The 23,082-nt window shown below is 40.5% G+C and overlaps 1 protein-coding gene across 7 annotated transcripts in view; it reads right to left on the minus strand.

Annotated features, from left to right (window-relative positions):
- LOC122686751 (ATP-binding cassette sub-family C member 4-like) overlaps positions 1-23,082 on the minus strand; it is a 2,082,459-nt gene that overhangs the window by 2,002,347 nt on the left and 57,030 nt on the right. The window contains exons 18-19 of one of the 7 annotated variants that reach the window (XM_043891992.1): positions 13,870-14,020; positions 10,032-10,105 (exon numbers count right to left, since the gene is read on the minus strand). The exons of 5 other annotated variants lie outside the window; for them this stretch is intronic. In XM_043891992.1, the coding sequence (XP_043747927.1) occupies positions 10,065-10,105; positions 13,870-14,020 (192 nt within the window). In that variant the 3' untranslated portion in view covers positions 10,032-10,064. Of the gene's footprint in view, positions 1-10,031; positions 10,106-13,869; positions 14,021-23,082 lie in introns of those variants that run through there. One more of the 7 variants, XM_043891990.1, reaches the window with a different exon arrangement.

Here is a 23,082-nt window from a genome sequence, read left to right on the forward strand (position 1 = left end):
TTATAGATAACAGAACTGGATGGTCATCAAACCTCCATTTAATTATTAGTCATTTTCTATTCTATTAGAAGAGAGAAGTGGAAAGATTTCATTTAGGAGAAGCTGCAAATATTCAAAAGTGCATAATTTACATATTGACCAAGGCCTCCTAAACAACCATGACTCCACACCTTTGAGAGCACTTTCTGAGAGTGAGCTTATCCTACCAGAAAGAAGGGCCACCAGAAAATTCAGGTGTTCAACACATACAAGAATAAATGATAAAATGGGGGAGGGGCAGAAGAGAGGAAAATATTAACTAAATAAGCCTCAAAAAACTGAATTCTTTATTTTACAAAATATAAGGAATCACCTATTAAGAAACAAAGATAAACAAGCTGCTAGGAAATTAACTTCTCTCTAGGATTTCAGAACCTCCCTCCTACAGAGACATTTATTATATTTGAGGACAGCTTGTGATGAATATAAAACCATCTGACATGGCACACATAAGGCTGAGAAAAGACGTATATACTTTATTTTACACTAACTTTAAGCAGATAAAGAAAAATGTTAAAAAAACTTTGTTAACCACGATGTAAAAATAATAGTTTTACTGTTTTACATAAGAATTGCTTTTATGACATTTAACAGCAAGGAGGCTTGAAAATGCTAAGAATGGAAAGATAATCATCACCATATTCTCCACTTCGGCACTTTGCCTGACGCACCACTGGAACATCCCCGTGAGTGTGAGGGTGAGAGACAGGACCAGGCCAACCTGCCCAAGATTCAAAGCTAAATGAGGAAGAAGAGGAATAAAGTCAGTCTCCTTCTCAACCCCTCATGCAGCTTCTTCTGTCACTTTATGAAGAAGAGTCCTTTATTTTTATGAGTTTTAATGAAGCATAGTTGATTTACAAAGTTGTGTTAGTTTCAGGTGTACAGTAACGTGAATTAGCCATATATATAATCCACTCTTTTAAAGTTATTTTTCCCATTTATGTCATTACAGAGTATCAACTAGAGTTCCCTTTGCAATACAGAAGGTTATTTTTAGTTTTCTATTTTATATATAGTACTGAAAAGACTCCTTTATAACATTTGAATCATTTGCATGTAATGATAGTATTACTCATAATATTACTCCTGTTGATTGAGATAATAATACAGTTTAAAAAAAAACCCACCATGAGGGACTTCCCAGGTGGTCCAATAACTAAGAATCCAACCACCCAATCAGGGGGCTTAGGTTTGATCCCTGGTCAGGGAACTAGATTCCGCATTCTACAACTAAGAGCTCACATGCTGCAACTAAGGTCTTGCCTGTCACAACTGAGACTGAAGATCCCGCGTGTCCCAACTAAGACCCAGTGGAGCCAAATGAAAAAGTAAATTTTTAAAATACTATGAATTTAGAAAGCATTAACAATATTGTTGTTGTTGTTGTTCAATCACTAAGTTGTGTCTGACTCTTTGCGATGCCATGGACTGCAGCACACCAGGCTTCCCCATCCTTCACTATCTCCCGGGGCTTGCTCAAACTCATGTCCATCGAGTTGGCGATGCCATCCAACCATCTCATCCTCTGTCATCCCCTTCTCCTCCTGCCCTCAATCTTTCCCAGCATCAGGGTTTCTAATGATTTGGCTCTTCATGTCAGGTGGCCAAACTATTGGAGCTTCAGCTTAAGCATCAGTTCTTCCAATGAATATTCAGGACTGATTTCCTTTAGGATTGACTGGTTTGATCTCCTTCCAGTCCAAGGGACTCTCAAGAGTCTTCTCTAGCACCACAATTAAAAAGCATCAATTCTTTGGCAGTCAGCCTTCTTTCTATTAGTGGGATATTTTATTACTATAGACTCTCAGTCTCTTCACTTTCTGCCATTAGAATGGTATCATCTGTATATTTAGGGTTATTGATATTTCTCCTGGCAATTGTGATTCCAGAAAGTGAGTCATCCAGCCTGGTATTACACATAATGTATTCTGCATATAAGTTAAATAAGTAGGGTAACAATATACAGCCTTGTTGTACTTCTTTCCAATTTTGAACCAGTCCATTGTTCCATGTCTGGTACTAACTGCTGCGCTTTACCTGAATACAGGTTTCTCAGGAGACAGGTAATGTGGTCTGGGATTCCTATCTCTTTCAGAATTTTCAACAGTTTGTACTGATCCACACAAAGGCTTTTGTGTAGTCAATGAAGCAGCTGTTTTCCTGGAATTCTCTTGCTTTCTGTATGATTCATCAAATGTTGGCAATTTGTTCTCTGGTTCCTCTGCCTTTTATAAACCTAGCCTGTACATCTCAAAGTTTCCAGGTCATGTACTGTTGAAGTCTTGCTTGAATGATTTTGAGCATAACCTTACTAGCATGAGAAATAAGTGCAATTGTATGGTAGCCTGAACATTCTTTGGCATTGCCCATCCAGAGGATTGGGATGAAAACTGACCTTTTCCAGTCCTGTGGCCACTGCTGAGTTTTCCAAATTTGCTGATATATTGAGGGCAACACTTCAACAGCATCTCCTTTTAGAATCTGAAATAACTCAGTAGGAATTCCTTCACCTCCACTAGCTTTGTTCATAGTAATGCTTCCAAAGGCCCACTTGACTTCACACTCCAGGAAGTCTGGCTCTAGGTGAGTGACCACACCATCATGGTTATCCAGATCATTAAGACCTTTTCTGTTCAGTTCTTCTGTATATTATTGCCAGCTCTTCCTAAATCCCTTCTGCTTCTTGTAGGTCCTTACGATTTCTGTCATTTATCCTATTAATTCCAACTGGATTGAGATACACTTTACAGTATTATATAGGTGAGGGTCAAGCCATTATTCATGGTCATTCCTGGTGGCTCAGTTGGTAAAGAGTCTGCCTGCTATGCAGGAGACCCAGGTCAATCCCTGGGTCAGTAAGATCCCCTGGAGAAGCAAATGACAACCCAATCCAGTATTCTTGCCTGGAGAACTCCATGGACAGATAAGAATGGCAGACAACAGTTCATGGGGTCACAAAGAGTCAGACACAACTGAGCGACTTTCACTTTCACATGTCGCTATTCAGATTTTTGTTCTTATGACTCCAATTTTCATTGTCTAATTTCACTTTCTACATCCAGTGTAGTTGCAGTTGCAACCACAAAAACAAGGCAACGGGTTCTAAGAGCCACTGCTTTTAAATCTAAAGTATTACTCTCATTGTTCCATTATCAAAGACTGTGATTCAGGGTTATTACAATGGAATAGTTAGGGATGCTGAATTCATGCCATGCACTCCAACAGCTGCTCATCTGCTCTCCACACAGCAGTGAGGACACTGTTCTTTGCTACAGAGAATCTTTCTCTGCCCAGTACACCAGACACCTACAACCAAGAGATCCAAGTAGCCCTAAAGTTAAACTGAAACCCTAAGCTGTACAAAAAGCTTAATAGTAAATTTGGTTCTTTCCATCCACGTAAAGGACACTACCTGGAATGTTCAGAAGCTCAGCTTACTACAGTTGCATGGACCTCAACCAATTTAAAGAAAGATAAAAAGATAAAAGTTGTCAACAAAGACCTAAAGTAAACAAACCACCCAAGGTAATCTACAGATTCAGTGCAATCCCTATCAAACTACCAATGGCATTTTTCACAGAATTAGAACAAAAACTTTTACATTTTGTATGGAAACACAAAATACCATGAAAAGCCAAAGCAATCTTGAGAAAAACAAAGTAGAAACTTGAAGCTGGATAGAATCAGGCTCCTTGTCTTCAGACTATACTGCAAAGCTACAGTAACTGAAACAATATGCTACTGGCACCAAAACCAGAAATATAGATCAATGGAACAAGATGGAAAGTTCAGAGATAAATCCATGCACCAAGGGTCACCTATGACAAAGGAAGCAAGAATATACAGTGGAGAAAAGACAGTCTCTCCAATAAGTGGTGCTGGGAAAATTGGACAGCTATGTGTAAAAGAATAAAATTAAAACACTCCCTAACATCATATGCAAAAATAAACTCAAAATGGATTATAGACATATATATAACACCAGACAATATATAACTCTTAGATGAAAACACGGGGAGAATTCTCTCTGACATAAATTTCAGCAAGATCTTTTTTGATCAACCTCCTAGAGTAATGAAAATAAAAGATTAACTAATGGGACCTTATTAAGCTTAAAAGATTTTGTACAGCAAGAACACCATAAACAATACTGAAAAGACAACCTTCTGAATGGGGAAAAATATTTGCAAAGTGACTGACAAGGGATTACTCTCCAAAATACACAACAAGTTCATGCAGTTCAATATAAAAAGAAATCCCAATCAAAATATTGGCAGAAGATTAAAACAGACACTCTCCAACGAAGACATACAGATGACCAAAAAGCACATGAAAAGATGGTCAACATCTCTAATTATTAAAGAAACACAAATCAAAACTATAGTGAGGTCTCACCTCACACTAGTCAGTATGACCATCATCAAACAATCTACAAACAATAAATGCTGGAGAGGATGTGAAGAAATGCTCCTACTCTGTTGCTGGGAATGTAAACTGATACAGTCACTATGGGGAATGATACAGAAATTCCTTTAAAAACTAAAACCAGAGCTACCACATGATCCAGCAATCCCACTCCTGGGCATATATCCAGAGAAAACAATAATTCTAAAAGATATATGCACCCTAATGTTCACTGCAGCACTATTCACAATAGCCAGCACATGGAAGCAACCTAAATTTCCATCAACAGAGCAATGCGTAAGGAAGATGTGTGGTATCACATATACAATGGGATATTACCCAGCCATAACCTAGGGCAAATAATGCCATTTGCAGCAACATGGATAGACCTAGAGGTTTTCATACTAAGTGAAGTATGTCAGACAGAGAAACATAGAATGTGATATTGCTTATACATGAATTCTAACAAAAGGCAACAAATGAACTTATCTACAAAACAGAAATAGAAGTCACAGATATAGAAAATGAACTTAGGTTTACCAGGGAATAAGGGAAGGAGGGATAAATTGAAAGACTGGGATTGACACATACATACTACTATATATAAAATATTAAAATAGATAATTAATGAGAAACAAATGTAATGTACAGGGAACTCTGTAATGACCTATATAGGAAAAGAATCAAAAAAGGAGTGTATATATGTATACATATTTCAGATTCATTTTGCTATATACCGTAAACTAAGACAGCTGTGTAAACCAGTAAAATTTAAAAGAATGGTCCGAGCCCGCTAAAGCAGGGACCCAAGACACCACAGGTCTGCTGGAGGCACTTTCATATCTGGTCTTTGCTCTTAAAGATTCTGAAAGTCCGAAACAGAAATTCTTTTCTAAAGGACAATTTATTTGAAGTTAATTAAAATGAAAATTACTATAAAAAAAGATACATGCACCCCAATGTCCATGGGGTATGGAAAAAGAATCTTTCATTAAGTGGGTACACGTATAACAGATTCACTTGGCTGTACACCTGAAGTTAACACAACATCATAAATCAACCATACGCCAATCAAAAAGTTTTTAAAGAGGTCTCAACAAAAACCTGCTGTAAATAAATAAGTAAATGGAAAAAACAATAAAAGTTCTCAAGACACAAATGACTTCACATGGACCACATGGTGGAGTCACATGCTGCAAACACTTTAATTCATTAGAACCAAACAGTATATATTAAACAAGATGGCAAGAGTTTAATAACTACAAAGCTATAAACTGTAAACATACTACAAATATTCACATATTTACTTACTTTCTACCAGAATCAGGGCCACAAAGGCAATAACAGTGACAAAGATGGCACAGATGACATCTAGATACACAGCGAGCCATCGGGACGTCATCAAAAGCAGGAACCAAGCCTCTGCATTTGTGAACCGTAATAAGCATAATACATAAATAGAAAAACCATGTTAGCTGCTTCTAATGAGGGAGAGCATTTCCTCAGTTGAGGTACAGAAGATTTTACACAAGGTAGGACAGCAAAGTCACACATTTAAGGAACTTGAAGATTCCAGAAAACTAGGTTCTAACACAAGGCAAGGTATGGGACACACAGGAATCAGTCCAGGAAGCATGCATTGAAAACATCAATCCACTGGTTATTAACAGAAATATGATCACAAGAAAGAAGATGGAAAATCGTCTCATTGGTGCATTTTTTGCAGTGCTGGGCCTTAGCGTGAAGATCATCCTCTCACATGTGGACTGTTCCCAGCTCTCACACAGCAGAGATCACAGCTCACACTGTTTCCAGCACTTTCTGCACTCACCACAGGGCCCTGCAGAGTTTATTCTTAGGAGCCAGTGTCTATATGGCCATCAGCCAACAGGATCTGCATGCGGTTTTCAAAATGCCATTTTATCTTCAAAATAGAGTAACAATTGAAAAGTTTGACCAGGATTTTATAGACTTAGAGGAAATTCTGAATCTTCTACCTAGGAAAAACAACTTCACAAATACAAAGTATAATCAAGTGGGTAGCAAATCAGGAAATTAGTTTCATCAATCATGTCTGCTACCCTCCATGCTTTGAAAAGAGTTGGCAAACTACAGCCTGGGGGACAAGAATAGTGACCACCTGGTTCTAAAAAGAAAATTTTATTGGAAAACAGTCATTTGCTGATGTGTTATCTTTGCCTGTCTTTGTGTTACAACAGCCAAGGTGAGTAGTTGCAATAGACACAGTATAGCACTCAAAGCCTACAATATTTTCTATCTGGATCTTCACAAAAAACAAAATTTTACTGAGTCCTGGCCTAAAGAGACAGAAGTCCACAGGGCACAGTGATGGAAGGACAATGCAAGCCAGTCAGGGGAGAAAAGCAGGGGGTGATGGGGATGGGGGAGCACAGAGGAGATGCTGAGAGGAAGGGGTAGAGGAGGCAGGTGTGCAGAGGGGGACATGGGAGTGACAGAGAGAGAGAGGTGCTGGCCTACTAGGACACCTGGGATGGAGGTCAGGCCTCAGAAGGCAGCATATCCCATCTAAAATTATTTCCAGAAACTTACAGACCTGAATGCAAATTCTGATATGTGTCGAACAGCTCCTGAAACCTCTGTTCAGCTTTGTATGCCCGGATGGTCCATAGTCCCCGGAGAGAAGACGCTAAGTGGGAAAACACTGGGCTCCATGCTGGGGAAGCAGAGACAGACACATGACCGAGAAAGTCAGGGAGGCTGGAGGCGAGGAAACCACTGCCTCCCGGGCTCTGTGGTCACACGTCCCGCCAAAGGGAATCCTCCATGTGACCTCCTGCTCACATCAGGTTTCACTTTAATCACCTGGGAATGAAAGATTCTCTTTGAAACTGTGTTTGACCAAATTCATTCACAGCTAGATTTAGATAAAGAAATTCTTTACTGGTTCTTTTATCAAGGTCCTCTCAAACATGCCTCCCTCCAAATTCTTCTGGCATCTCTCCGGGTGGACATTGTTCACAACTTTTAAAAAATTTATAGAAGCATAGTTGATTTATAATAATGTGTTAGTTTCAGGTATATAGTACAGTCATTCAGTTATTTTTTTCTGATTATATTCCATTACAGGTTATTACGAGATGCTGAATAAAATTTCCTGGGCTTTACAGTAAATCCTTGTTGCATACCTATTTGACAAATAGCAGTGTGTTTATTAATCCCATATTTCTACTTTGTTCCTCCCTCCCAATCCCCTTTGGTAAGTTTGTTTTTTATGTCTCTATTTCTATTTTGTTTACAGGTTCACTTGTGTTATTTTAAGATTCCATGTATAAATGATACCATATTTGTTTTTCTCTGACTTTTTAAAATAATATTATTCTCTAAATTCATCCATGTTGCTTCAAATGGCGACATTTTTTTCTTTTTCATTGTTAACTAATTTTTTAATCAGTAGCATTCTAAAATTTAGTTCTTCACTAGAGTCTTCACCACACTGAATTTTAATGAGCTATCTGTGTGCTGTCTCCACCTTAGATGAGTAATCTGAGGCTGGGATAGAGTCAGTACATCCCGCACCCTGGACCAGAGCCAGACCCAGGACAGGGGGAGACAAGTAAGGGGAGCAGACAGTCTGCCGTCTCCCCCATCTGGGGCTCTCCCCGAACCTGCACCAGGAGCCTCTGTGCGGGTCACGGAGCACCCTGTACTGCACTGCCCTTGTGCCCACAGAACCCGGCAGATGAGGAGTCCTTGCATAGTCTTGACTTCTGCTCTGGGAACCTGTTGGGTGCTTTCATAACTGTCCTGCTAGATCTCTGAACCACGACATGATCTAACACTTTCATTTTGTCCTTTGTTCACGCAAAGAGCTGAAAGTGACTCGGTGGTGCCTTTGTTCATCCAGTTGAGTACCTGTGTTCTCATTCCTGCATCCACACTGCTCTCTCTCTCTTTACTCTATTGACTAACCTTTTAGCTTCCTATAATGTTTTGCTTATGAGAGCAACATAAACTCAGATGGAGCTCATGCTCCAAATAATAAAGGCAAGGGACTGTGTTCAGGCCTTTTCTTCAGCCCAGCAGGTGTCCCAAAACTGGGACAGGGTGCTCACAGGGATGATGCAGGGGTATTTCAGGGCCCATCACCCTGTCAGAAGGATGGCGAGAGTCCAGTTCCAGAGAGCACAGAAAACTCACTAGAACCAGGCTCTCATTTCCTAAGTAAATGAGGTTACATCAACACTATTCATCACAAAGACAAGGCTTCTGAGCAGGAAGTAGATGTGGCTGTTCATTCCAGGGAGAGTCCTGGAATGAACTCTTCAGCGTGGCCTCCCTCATCTGCTTCCCTGTCAGGAGATCAAAGTGCAGCTGAATAGCAGCCATCCTGACTGGCGTGTAATGGTACCTCATTGTGGTTTTGATTTGCATTTCTCTAATAATGAGTGATGTTGAGCATCTTTTCATGTGTTTGTTAGCCATCTGTATGTCTTCCTTGGAGAAATGTCTGTTTAGTTCTTTGGCCCATTTTTTGATTGGGTCATTTATTTTTCTGGAATTGAGCTGCAGGAGTTGCTTGTATATTTTTGAGATTAATCCTTTGTCTGTTTCTTCATTTGCTATTATTTTCTCCCAATCTGAGGGCTGTCTTTTCACCTTGCTTATAGTTTCCTTTGTAGTGCAGAGAGGGTGTGGAGAAAAGGGAACCCTCTTACACTGTTGGTGGGAATGCAAACTAGTACAGCCACTATGGAAAACAGTGTGGAGATTCCTTAAAAAACTGGAAATAGAACTGCCATATGACCCAGCAATCCCACTCCTGGGCATACACACTGAGGAAACCAGATCTGAAAGAGACACGTGCACCCCAATGTTCATCGCAGCACTGTTTATAATAGCCAGGACATGGAAGCAACCTAGATGCCCATCAGCAGATGAATGGATAAGGAAGCTGTGGTACATATACACCATGGAATATTACTCAGCTGTTAAAAAGAATTCATTTGAACCAGTTCTAATGAGATGGATGAAACTGGAGCCCCTTATACAGAGTGAAGTAAGCCAGAAAGATAAAGAACATTACAGCATACTAACACATATATATGGAATTTAGAAAGATGGTAACGATAACCCTATATGCAAAACAGAAAAAGAGACACAGAAATACAGAACAGACTTTTGAACTCTGTGGGAGAATGTGAGGGTGGGATATTTCAAAAGAACAGCATGTATACTATCTATGGTGAAACAGATCACCAGCCCAGGTGGGATGCATGAGACAAGTGCTCGGGCCTGGTGCACTGGGAAGACCCAGAGGAATCGGGTGGAGAGGGAGGTGGGAGGGGGGATCGGGATGGGGAATACGTGTAAATCTATGGCTGATTCATATCAATGTATGACAAAACCCACTGAAATGCTGTGAAGTAATTAGCCTCCAAATAATAAAAAAAAAAAAAAGTGCAGCTGATTCTCTGTAGCCGGGATGGAGGGCAGGGTTGACTAGACATCAGGTTTCATCTCAGCCTTGAACCCCAGAGAACCAAACACCCCATCACCTACCTCACCTCATGCCTAAGACTTACAGGCTGGGGGAATCTGGGCCTGTAAAAATTGACCCTGCTTCTCTCAAACCCCATTTAGGGCTGAGCAGGATGCCAGGATGAGTGAACTGGAGGGTCTGCAAAGAAAATTAGCTAGTACAGGGGGAGAGGGGATGTCAAGGCTCTGGTGCTGTCCTGCCCAAAGTAACACTTTTCCCATAAGCACTGAGCTCGCTGTCCTGAAGCAACTATGTCACAGTCATGGTGTCAGCCCACAGTCACAGACACACGTAACCCTACAGTTCACAGGACTGACGTCTGTGGTTCCCACAGCACTGAGGACACTTGGGGACACACCCCACCTGGACTGCAGATCTTCAAGGGCAGGATGACCCCGGGCTGATAGGCCTGCTGCAGATGATCATTCAAGCTATGTGAGACCTGCTAGTTGTGAGTAAGTTCTTGATTGCCTCATGTTCAAGGTTCCAGTGCCTTTGGTCATGACTAGCAAGTACTTTACAAGCATCAGTTCAAAAAATCCTCATGAGAACTCCAGAGACTGAGGGATTAAGAGCACTCATTGCCTAAGATTAACTATTTTAACCCACCTAAGTGATAGACCTGGGTGTGAGACCCAACTTTCTTAATCCCAAGGTTGTGCTTTTAATCACAACAGCAGTGTCTCAGAGGGAGAATAATCAGGGTTAAGGATGCTCATGTGTGATGATGTGCATTTTTCTTCAGACTTTGTTATTTACGCTCAGAAAACCCTCAGGTACTATCCAACAGCCTTCATCACTACTGCACATCTTATTAAGCACCCAAGGTTGGATAAAGTTCCTGGGAATCTAGTATGAGAACTCCTTAAAACAGCAGACTTAAAGATCCATGGTACTAATACACCTGACACACATCCTAACCCTTCCCTAGCAATGCTTGTAGCAAACCTTTCTAGTTGATCCCAGTACCTTTCAGACAGAATTTGGATACAACTTCATCATTCAGGCACTGCCAAAGGCAAAAAGCTGGTTAGAGAAATGCAACCAAATGCCACCCTGGTTTTATGTACTTGTCCATTGCTATGCTCACCTCTGCAAAAATGTGCCCCTCAAAACCCTATTATAATTAGCTGCCAAATGTCATTAAGATGAAAATGTCAGCCTAAGCTTCCAGACGCAGTTAGGTAGTAGGATCTGAAACTAAACCTCAGGATGTCAGTAGTCCTTCAGAGCACAAGGATGAAGCAGGCTTATGCCTTCTGGCCACAGCAGTGAGGTGTCCTTTTGGCTGGTGGCTCCAGCAGGGACCTGAAGATATACTCTCATTCACTCAGTTGCTCAGTTGTGCCTGACTCTTTGTGACCACAGGGACTGTAGCCAACCAAGCTCTTCTGTCCATGGGATTATCCAGGCAAGAATACTGGACTGGGTTGCCATTCCCTCTTCCAGGAAATCTTCCCAACTCAGGGATTGAACCCATTTTCTTGCGTCTCCTGCATTGGCAGGCAGATTCTTTTATCACTGAGCCACCTGGGAAGCCCTAAAACATACTTTGAGTTACTATTTAGAGAAAACAGTGGTGTCATCATTTAAGCCACAGACCCAGAACCTAGAGAGAACATAACCAGTTCTAATCAATTGGCCACCACATTTGGTTACCTGAGGTGTTTAGGAGCGGGTATCTGGATTGAATTTAGTGTCTAACTTATTGCAGGGTACTAGGATGCAGGAAAATCCACATATTCTATGGAGATGATGCCAAAGTTCTCAGACTCTCTAGCTCAAATATTGAGAAAATCCTGTACTGCTTCTTGAAAAAAACCTCAAGAGGTGCCCTTCTCTCCACTTCTGTATGGATGTGAAATGGCCCTTTCCCAGGCAAAAATCTCTGTCAAGAGTTCCTTCTGGAACAATCCCTCACTGAATGTACCAGAGAGCTGCTTTTCAGCAAGACTCTCGAATGATCCCATTTCATGGGCAGCCTCAAACCATAAAATGTCTGAAGCTTTGTCTTCACAGAAGACTGGATGGAGCTCATCATTCCTCTTCTGTCTCCCCAGGTCCTACCATCAACCAAGTCACATTAGCAAAATGTCACACACACCTGGACTCTACTGCTCCCCATCCATCCAAATACCTCACAAAACTGGACTTTACAAAAGTTAGCTGGTTCTCTTGATGACTGAAAAAAATTTTTTACAGCTTTTATGAAATGGATGATCACTGTCCTTTTTGCAACTAATTAGAAAATATCTCTTTAAAAGTGAAATTGTTAGTTGCTCAGTCGTGTCCAGCTCTTTGTGACCCTAGGAACTGTAGTCCACCAGGATCCTCTCTCCATGGAATTCCCCAGGCAAGAATACTGGAGTGGGTTGCCATTTCCTTCTCCAGGGTAACTTCCCGACCCAGGGTTTGAACCAGGGTCTCCTGCATTTCAGGAAGATTCAGAAGTGAACAAGGAAGCATCTTATGTGTTTATTATAAAATCAAAACATGCAATTGCCACAGTGAAAAAACTCATTTGACTGGATAACTAAGATTTTTTCTCCACTTGGTAGATACAAAGAACCATGAGGCTCAACATTCTTCTCTTCTTGGCTTGGTTTCTAGAAGGTTAAGTTGGCATTAATTTGTAATAATTATTTATGGTTGAGGTCTCTGATATGAATATATTCCCACCTTACTTTTTGGCTACAGTTTTTATAACTTTTAAAAATATATAATAATTCTACTTCTCTTATTAGTTTTAATATTGATGAAATATGTGCATTAATAATAAGATAAATTCAATTATTTCATCATCTGTGATTACCTGCACAATAGAATGATTATTCATAAAATGTGATACCCATTATTAATATTATTTTTTGGATGTACCTTGCAGGTTCTTAGTTCCCTGGCCAGGGATTAAAGCAGCAGAAGCACAGAGTCTCAACCATAGGACCACAGGAAAGTCCCTATTCCCATTATTCTAAAACTAGGAAGCTGAATGGAGTAATAAACTAAATGTATACTGAACAGATCCCCCTCTTGTGTTCTCCTAAGGAATTATTTTCAGCATCATTTATATGAATAGCTTTAAGAAAGGGGGACCACAAACGGTGTGGTATCACCCCAAATACTAGTAATGATAAAGAGCAAACCTGCAAATAACAGGGCTTATCTTTTCAATAGGGCTTCCCTGGTGGATGAGACAGTAAAAAAATCCACCTGCAGTGCAGGAGAACTGGCTTCAATCCCTGGGTCTGGGAAGATTCTCTGGAGAAGGGAATGGCTACCCACTCCAGTATTTTTGCCTGGAGAATTCCATGGACAGAGGAGCCTGGTGGGCTACTGTCCATGGGGTCCCAAAAAGTCAGACACAACTGAGGGACTAACATATGTCTTTTCAATACATTTAACAACTGCAACTTAACTTGAACATTTTAACTTGAATATTTTTCAAATGTATCACTTCTGACATATATTTCATGAGGTCTCCTTTACTTTTCTAATCTGTTCTTTTCCTTGTCATTTCTGGTAACTTCAGGAGGAGAAAAATTGTCTATTTTCCTTCTATATTAGTTCCAACATGATAAAATATTTTTAAGAAAAGTATTTACAGAGTGGATACTCTGTGTTAGGAAATATGTCATGAACAAGACAGAAATGGTCCCTGTCCTCATGGTGCTCACATCCATCCTCCTTGTGCTAAAATGCAAAGCTGCAGCTGACCTGCCACCAGTTCTATTTGCCTTAAGAACCACACCAACTCACAGTGGCCATAACATTCAATTATCTAATGTTGACTTGTGAGAAATTCCAGAAAACAGAGTCTGCAGAATTTCAGGGGTCTGGTTAATTATGACATAAATGGAAGCCAGCCTACACTGCCATCCCAACCTGAGAGCCCCAGTACTCACTTGTACATTCCAGGCGTTTCACATCTCGTGACGTCCTTAAGAAATACCACCGGAGAACAAAGAACATGATGGCAAGGGGAATCACAGGTATAGCAATCCAAGGAATTGCAGCCACCATCACGCCCACCACACCAACCACAAGAAGAAAAGTCTGAAACGGCAAAAATAGATGCAGAGGCCTCCTTATGAAGGGTACTTGTCAAAGATAAACCGTAATGGTTTGTTCTGTTGGGATTAAACTCCTTTCATCAAAAAGACTTGTTGGGACAGCAGGGAATGCTTTCCCTTCCAAATAAATAAAATCACAGGTGGTCCTCATGATACTTAGTGCATATGCCAAACAGGATGGTAAGAATTTTCTAGAAATCAGCTCCTGTGATACACTCAGTAGCCTTTGAGGCAGGCATTATTACTTTTAACAGATGAGAATATTTGAAGCTCAGATCAGAGAGTAGGAGCTGAATCCCAAACTATCAGGAGTTGCAAATGTTACGACTGTATACAGAGCTATACCTTTCAAACCTTCACATATATTAACTCATTAATCCTCACAATAGCTCTCTCTAGTAACAGTATTGTCTCATTTTACAGATGGAGAGAGTGAGGCCCAGGGAGAGGAAAAACAACTTGATGGACACTGCAAAGCCTAAGTCACAAAATTGGGAAGTCCATGTCATGAGTCTTTATGACATATTTAAGCTTGCCCCCAATATACAACCATCTTTCTATCATTATAGTAAGTATTTAAAATGCCTATTCCAAAGGTTAATGATTATAACAGCAGATTCCATTTACCACATGTACATGTACCACATACAGTGTTTACTGTACGTAAGACAACTGGGCTAAGAGTTCCATGAGCATTTTCTTAATCATCACATTATCCCGTGAGATTATTCCATCTTGGTTATCCTATCTTAGTCAAAAAAAGAGAGCAGGTAGAAAACAAAACCATTGGTTGTTTCTGCTTTAAGCATCCATCTTTATCAGGAAAAGTATGATACCCTTACTTTTTAAGAATGCAATCAACATTTAGTGTCTGCCTGCTATGACAGTGGGGTGTGGTGGTGGGGATGTGCAGGTTCAGTCTGGGCCAAGGCCTCCAAAGCTTATGATCATGTTGTCACCCAGGGCAGCTGTCCCAGGTGCATCTATACGGGATGGGATATGGCGGTAATGTCTGTATCACAGAGACTTGGGTTATCATTTCACTCCTCTTCCTGGTCAGTTTTTTCAGAGGACCTTCACAACCATCTTGTGAATCAGAAAAGTAAGAACTTCATTTTCATTTACAGACACAGCATAAAGATGGGAGGGTAAGTGGTTGTCCTAAGTTTTCCCAGGAAGGACTACAGGTCAAGGAGAAAGGCAGGAGTGGTTTGTACTCAGGGAATCCTAGAGCCTTGGCTGCAGGCAGAGGGAGCCTGGAAGGAGGAGGAAACGTCCAGAACTGTGACTCAGTGTTCAGGAGCCCTTGGGAACCAAACTGTATTATCTGGATGGAGACCCATGTGCTTTTCCTGTTTTTCCCACATCTGCTGTGGTATCAAAATAAAACCCAGAGTGAAAAAGATGGGATTCTGAAGCATTACTTCCCAGTCATTAGTAGAAAAAAATAGGTTTGACTGACCTCTCTCCTACTATACCTACAGATAAACAACTGCTTACAGCCACTGCATTAAATATGCATTCTATCTGCTACAACTTTCATGTTCATGGGGAGGGGTTCTGCCAGCACCTTCTAAGTCTGGTCTTAAGTCTCCTGGCTTTCCATTGTTGGTTGTCATTAAAACCTGCTAAAATGTCAATAAAAAATTCAAATTACAGTTTTTAGCAAACTCAATGGCTTAAAGCTCAACATTCAGAAAACTAAAATCATGGCATCTGGTCCCATCACTTCATGGCAAATAGATGGGGAAACAGTGGCTGACTTTATTTTTTTGGGCTTCAAAGTCACTGCAGATGGTGATTGCAGCCTTGCAATTAAAAGACGCTTACTCCTTGGAAGGAAAGTTATCACCAACCTAGACAGCATATTGAAAAGCAGAGACATTACTTTGTCAACAAAGGGTCCATCTAGTCAAGACTAAGGTATTCCCAGTAGTCATGTATGGATATCAGAGTTGGACTATAAAGAAAGCTGAGCACTGAAGAATTGATGCTTTTGAACTGTGGTGTTGGAGAAGACTCTTGAGAGTCCCCTGGACCACAAGGAGATCCAATCAGTCCATCCTAAAGGAAATCAATCCTGGGTGTTCATTGCAGGGACTGATGTTGAAGCTGAAACTCCAATACTTTGGCCACATGATGAGAAGAGCTGACTCATTTGAAAAGACCCTGATGCTGGGAAAGATTGAGGGAAGGAGGAGAAGGGGAAGACAGAGGATGAGATGGTTGGATGGCATCACCAACTCAATGGACATGAGTTTGGGTGGACTCCGGGAGTTGGTGATGGACAGTGAGGCCTGGCATGCTGTGGTTCATGGGGTCGCAAAGAGTCGGACACGACTGAGTGACTGAACTGAACTGAGCAGACTCACATCGAGTTGATGGACAATATTAATCAGTTTCAATAATTTGGCTCTTCCAAGGTGAGGGCCTTTTAAGACTAACCCAGCCTGGAAGATAATCTAGGAAGCAGAGGTAAAATCAAAATGAAGGGCTCCACAGAAGCTGAGCCAATGCTTTTGCCTTAGATATGCATTCAGTTCAGTTCAGTTCAGTCGTTCAGTCGTGTCTGACTCTTTGTGACCCCATGGACCCCAGGCCTCCCTGTTCATCACCAACTCCCGGAGATTACTCAAACTCATGTCCATCGTGTCAGTGATGCCATCCAACCATCTCATCCTCTATTGTCCCCTTCTCCTCCCACCTTCAATCTTTCCCAGTATCACAGTCTTTTCAAATGAGTCAGTCCTTTGCATCATGTGGCCAAAGTATTGGAGCTTCAGCTTCAGCATCAGGCCTTCTAATGAATATTCAGGACTGATTTCTTTAGGATGGACTGATTGGATCTCCTTGCTGTCTAAGGGACTCTGAAGAGTCTTCTCCAACACCACAGTTCAAAAACATCAATTCTTTGGGGCTCAACCTTCTTTATAGTCCAACTCTTCATATCCATAAACAACTACTGGAAAATCTATAGCTTTGACTAGACAGACATTTGTCTGCAAAGTAACATCTCTGCTTTTTAATATGCTGTCTAGGTTGGTCATAACTTCTTCCAAGAAGCAAGTGTCTTTTAATTCCATGGCTGCAGTCACCATCTGCAGTGATTTTTGGAGCCCCAAAATTAAAGACTGTCACTGTTTCCACTGTTTTCCCATCTATTTGCCATGAAGTGATGGGACCAGATGACATGATCTTCGTTTCCTGAATGTTGAGTTGTAAGCCAAATATTTCACTCTCCTCTTTCACTTTCATCAAGAGGCTCTTTAGTTCTTCTTTGCTTTCTGCCATAAGGGTGGTGTCATCTGCATACCTGAGGTTATTGATATTTCTATGGGCAATCCTGATTCCAACTTGTGCTTCATCCAGTCTAGCATTTCTCATGAGACAATATACAGCCTTGACATACTCCTTTCCTGATTTGGAACCAGTCTATTGTTCCATGTCCAGTTCTAACTGTTACTTCTTGACCTGCATACCAATTTCTCAGGAGGCAGGTCAGTTCAGTTCAGTTCAGTTGCTCAGTCGTGTCCAACTCTTTGCGACCCCATGAACCACAGCATGCCAGGCCTCCCTGTCCATCACCAACTCCCAGAATCCACCCAAACCCATGTCCATTGTATCGGTGATATCATCCAACCACTTCATCCTCTGTCATCCCCTTCTTCTCCTGCCCTCAATCCCTCCCAACATCAGGGTCTTTTCAAATGAGTCAGCCCTTTGCATCAGGTGGCCAAAGTATTGGAGTTTCAGCTTCAACACCAGTCCCTCCAATGAACACCCAGGACTGATCTCCTTTAGGATGGACTGGTTGGACCTCCTTTCAGTCCAAGGGACTCTCAAGAGCCTACTCCAACACCACAGTTCAAAAGTATCAATTCTTTGGCACTTAGCTTTCTTTATAATCCAACTCTCACATCCATACATGACTACTGGAAAAACCACAGCCTTGACTAGATGGACCTTTGTTAGCAAAGTAATGTCTCTGCTTTTTGGCTGTCTAGATTGGTCATAACTTTCCTTCCAAGGAGCAAGTGTCTTTTAATTTCATGGCTGCAATCACTATCCACAGCTATGTTGGAGCCCAGAAAAATAAAGTCAGCCACTGTTTCCCCATCTATTTGCCATGAAGTGATGGGACCGGATGCCATGATCTTAGTTTTCTGAATGTTGAGCTTTAAGCCAAGCTTTTCACTCTCCTCTTTCAGGTGTTATGGTATCCCCATCTCTTTAAGAAGAAAACCCATTATTAATGCTCTCAGAGCTCCAAAGTTTGGTTACATACCTCAGATTTCATACCACTAAATTCTGAAATAATTTAAAGATGTTGTCTCTGACATCTACTTGTAGGTAATACTATAGCCACCCTCATTGTGTATTGAATATATATATATATATATGTAAACAGTGTATGTGTTTACAGTTAGATGAATATACGTTTGTGAATCTTTTATTGCCAGCCGTCTCAAACTCTTTATAGAAGCTGGCAGAAGATGAAAATAGTATCTAAACAAAAAGTCATTTGAAGAAGGAAACAAAAGATTCTGGTGTACAACACATACCCCTTCTTTGAAACCAACCTCATTTCTTTCTCCTACATTCCCAGGAATTCCAAAAAGCCCAGTTAAACCTACACACATAATTCCCCCCATCTACTTGCATTTCAGGCCCATATGATGGCTCATATCACCATGGCCAGTGTTTCTACACCTCTGTCATACTGGCACAGAGACAATAATGGACATATAGAAAAAAAAATAGTGTCCCAGAAGCAAGTGACTCAAGTCCTGATGCCCCCCAAATAAAGAGAACCATTATTTTTATATATTTCCCAATTGGAGCACACTATTTGGGAAATTCTATCCAAAGTCTATGAATCCACATGAACAAATAAAAAAAAATTCTTAGATGAAATCTTTCACTTTAGAGAAAATTGTGATTTTTTACAATTCAGAAAAATTCTTTAGTTTGCAGAGAATGACAGCCTACACCTAGAGAGGATATTCCACTAGCTCCATATTGTGCTGAGACAGGGTTTAGGACAAATCTTCCTGCATATTAACAGGGAGGGTAAGACTCTATAACCACTCTCAATCTTAGTAAAAACTGGGATATACCAACAACATGAAAATGGTGATGGAAATTAAATGAGGTCACACACATAAAGTGTTACAGTTAACCAGTGTTATGCATGCATAACAAATAGAAGCTCTAACTCCATCATTACTACCATCAGTGTGCTATGGGTGCCAGCAGCCAGAGAGGAGGGATGAGGTGTTCACAGATTGATGAGCCCAAAGAATCTTAAGAATCTCATGAAGCTTGGCCCTAACAAGCCTCTCATTCTAACCACTAGAACAGTTTAGTATTATCCAAGGATGTATCAGAGCAGGTGCAATTTTTCCTAGATGTGGTGATGAGGTCACATGTACCAAAGTGACTGTGGCTTTTCTTTGGTCACAGTGAAAATCACATCTGAGGTCTATTATTTTGTTTGAAGATGCAGTTTTAAAATAATACTACCAATAAACTTCATGCCTACTACAGCTTTTGTCCTCTCTGACTTATCTTCCCACTCTAAGCCTTCTAAAGACTGACAAAATTTGGGACATGGCAGTAAGTAACATTTTTTGAGATGTTTCTTTTCTTTTTTAATATATATTTTAAAGAGATGTTTCTTTTCTTATTCTGTATCATTTTTCTCTTTCAAGTTATCCTTTTTCTTAGTGAAGACTTGCTGTTTTGAAACTCCTAAACATTATGGCAACCCACTCCAGTATTCTTGCCTGGAGAATCCCAGGGACGGGAGCCTGGTGGGGTGCCGTCTATGGGGTTGCAAAGAGTCAGACACGACAGACGTGACTTAGCAGCAGCAAGCATTTATGGGAGACTAAGGGGGAAAGTGCTGGACTTTTGAATCAACAAATCCAAGCAAGATTATTCAATATAGACCAAAGAGAAGATCAATTTGACATTTACTATTTTATGCACCATGAACTGGTACACTGATACCAGTGGAAGTACAAAATCTGTATTTTGTAAACTCATGAATCTCAGGAAATTGAACTGTGTCCACTCCAGGTCGGCATTCTTGGTGGAAGCAAGCAGTCTGGTTAGGTTGCCAGGATGACTAAGGCAGAGGACAGGTCCCCACCACCTATGGAAGGAAGTCATATGAGCACCTTTCATCCTCCAAAAGGATGCTGTGTTGTGACAAAAGGATGTGTGTTTATGACAGGTTATGACTGGTTTCTAAATGACATGTAAGTGAAATATATAAAAAAGCAGCAAAGAAAAGAAAATAATGCTTGGGGAAATGTTAATGGTTTTGTTTAAAAGCCTGTCCAACCAAAAATTGTGGAAAATATGACTTTGCTTTACTGCTAGAGGCTATGACAAGTTTTTTCATAACACAGAAATCCACAATTCTCTAGATCTAGCCAACAAGCAAAGAAGTAATGGTTATGGCATGCTTTCAAATACCAATAATGGATGACACTTCATAAGACTTGTCATGAGTCCCAATCTCAAGTATTTCACAGGCTTTATATAATCTCATTCTCATATCAATATGAGGAGGGATTATCCTCTCCATTTGCAAGGCAGGAAACTGATACTCAGAGAGACTTATTGATTTGCCCAAATTCAAACGATTCAGTCATTATGACCCCAAGTCTTTTCTTTTAACTTCTGCCTGATACTGTATCACATATAGATACTGTATCACACATCATATATTTCCCCTTCTGTCTGCATTTTCTAATGCTGTTGGGTTTCTTGGGGTTCTATCTGGTCTCTCTCATGAGGGGACCAGTCTAGATTCCCAGCTATTTAGGGAATAACAGCCTGTTCAGTTCAGAGAGCAGAATGATCATTAAAAGATCTTAAAAGTGCTCACTGGGCTTCCCTGGTGGCTCAGTAGTAAAGAATTTGCCTGCCAATGCAGGAGATGCAGGTTTGATCATTGGATCAGGAAGATCTTCTGGAGAAGGAAATGGCAACCCACTCCAGTAGTCTTACCTGGGAAATCCCATGGACAGAGAAGCCTGGAGGACTACAGTCCATGGGGTTGCAAAGAGTGGAACACAATGAAGCGACTAAATGGCAACAGCAGTGGTTCATTCTGTTCACAGTTTTTCAGGCACTCTGTCTACCAGATCTAATTCCTTGAATCTATTCATCACCTTCATTGTATAACCGTAATAGATTTGATTTAGGTCAAACCTGAATGGCCTAGTGGTTTTCTCTGTTCTCTTCATTTAAGCCTGAATTTTGCAATAAGGAATTGATGATCAGAGCCATAGTCAGCTCCAGGTCTCGTTTTGTATAGAGCTTCTCCATTTTCAGCTGAAAAGGACATAATCAATCTGATTTTGGTGTTGATCATTTGGTGATGTCCTTGTGTAGAATTGTCCCTTGTGTTGCTGGAAGAGGGTGCTTGCTATGACCCATGTGTTCTCTTGACAAAACTCTGCTAGCCTTTGTCCTGCTTCATTTTGTACTCTAAAAGCCAAACCTGCCTGTTACTCCAGGTATCTCTTGATTTCCTACTTTTGCATTACAATTCCTTATGATGAAAAGGACATCTTTTTTTGGTATTAGATCTAGAAGGTATTGTAGGTCCTCACAGAACCAGTCAACTTCAGCTTTTAGTTGGGGCATATTACTGTGATGTTGAATGGTTTGCCTTGGAAGATAACTGAGATCATTCTGTTGTTTTTGAGTTTGTACCCAAGGACTGCATTTCAGACTCATGTTAACTATGAGAGCTTCTCCATTTCTTCTAAGCAATTCTTGCCCACAGAAATAGATACAATGGTCTTCTGAATTAAATTCACCCGTTCCCGTCCATTTTAGTTCACTGATTCCTAAGATACCAATATTCACTCTTGTCATCTCCTGCTTGACCACATTCCATTTACATTGATTCATGGACCTAACATTCCAGGTCCCTATGCAATATCATCCTTTACAGCATTGGACTTTACTTTTACCAACAGGCACATCCACAACTGAGTGTCATTTCCACTTCGGCCCAGCTGCTTCATTCTTTCTGGAGCTGTTAGCAATTGCCCTCTGCTCTTCCCCAGTAGCATGTTGGATACCTTCCAACTCGGAGGGCTCATCTTCCAGTGTCATATCTTTTTGCCTTTTCATATTGTTCACAGGGCTCTCACAGCAAGAATACTGTAGTGGTTTATCATTTTCTCCTCCAGTGGACCATGTTTTGTCAGAACTCTCCACTATGAGCTGTCCATCTTGGGTGACCCTGAATGGCATGGCTCATAGCTTCATTGAGTTACACAAGCCCCTTCACCAGGACAAGGCTGTGATGCACGAAGGGGGAAAGGTCATGAGGATTCAGTTATTTAAGCTCAGCCAAGCTGTTGCTTTGTTGTTGTTGTTGTTGTCGTTGTTTTCTCTTCCTGAATGAGGTGTGTGTGAGGAAGAAAGGTTTTGCAATTCAGTTTTCCTCAATAAAATAAAGCATTTTGCTGAGGGCAGCTTTATGCAACTTCTGATGCTCAAAGAAGTCCCTTTTTTTTGAAATTTAATAAGTGATTTTTTTGGTATTTTTAAATTTATTTATTTTTAATTGAAGGATAATTAAAATGCCTAAATTTAATTTCTACATCTTACCTTCATTTACACTTGTTTTATTTGTAGGAAGACTTCTTGGAGGTGATGATTTCAATGACAAAAAGAGTGCATAACTGAGACTCCTTACTCAATGTTATTTGGGACTTTGGAAAATTGTATGAAACTTATGTTAATTTGAAATATTTAGTGCCCAGTGGTCAGTTTTGAAAACAACTGATTTTTATTCTGAGTCTACATAAGAAAGTGTCCCTTAAGATCTTCAAGAATTACAAACCTAGAATCTCTGCAATACAAACTCATGAGATGATACTTATAGTCCTGGAAACTGTCTGACAATAAGTTTAATGCAACATAATGCCAATGTCATCAGACAACTTTTCTCACTTAAAAATACATATGGTGTTTTAAAATAACTATCCATTACGTAGTGCTCAACATGCATTT

The sequence above is a fragment of the Cervus elaphus genome, chromosome 30 (genome assembly GCF_910594005.1).
Source record: "Cervus elaphus chromosome 30, mCerEla1.1, whole genome shotgun sequence".
NCBI classification, from domain to species: domain Eukaryota; kingdom Metazoa; phylum Chordata; class Mammalia; order Artiodactyla; family Cervidae; genus Cervus; species Cervus elaphus.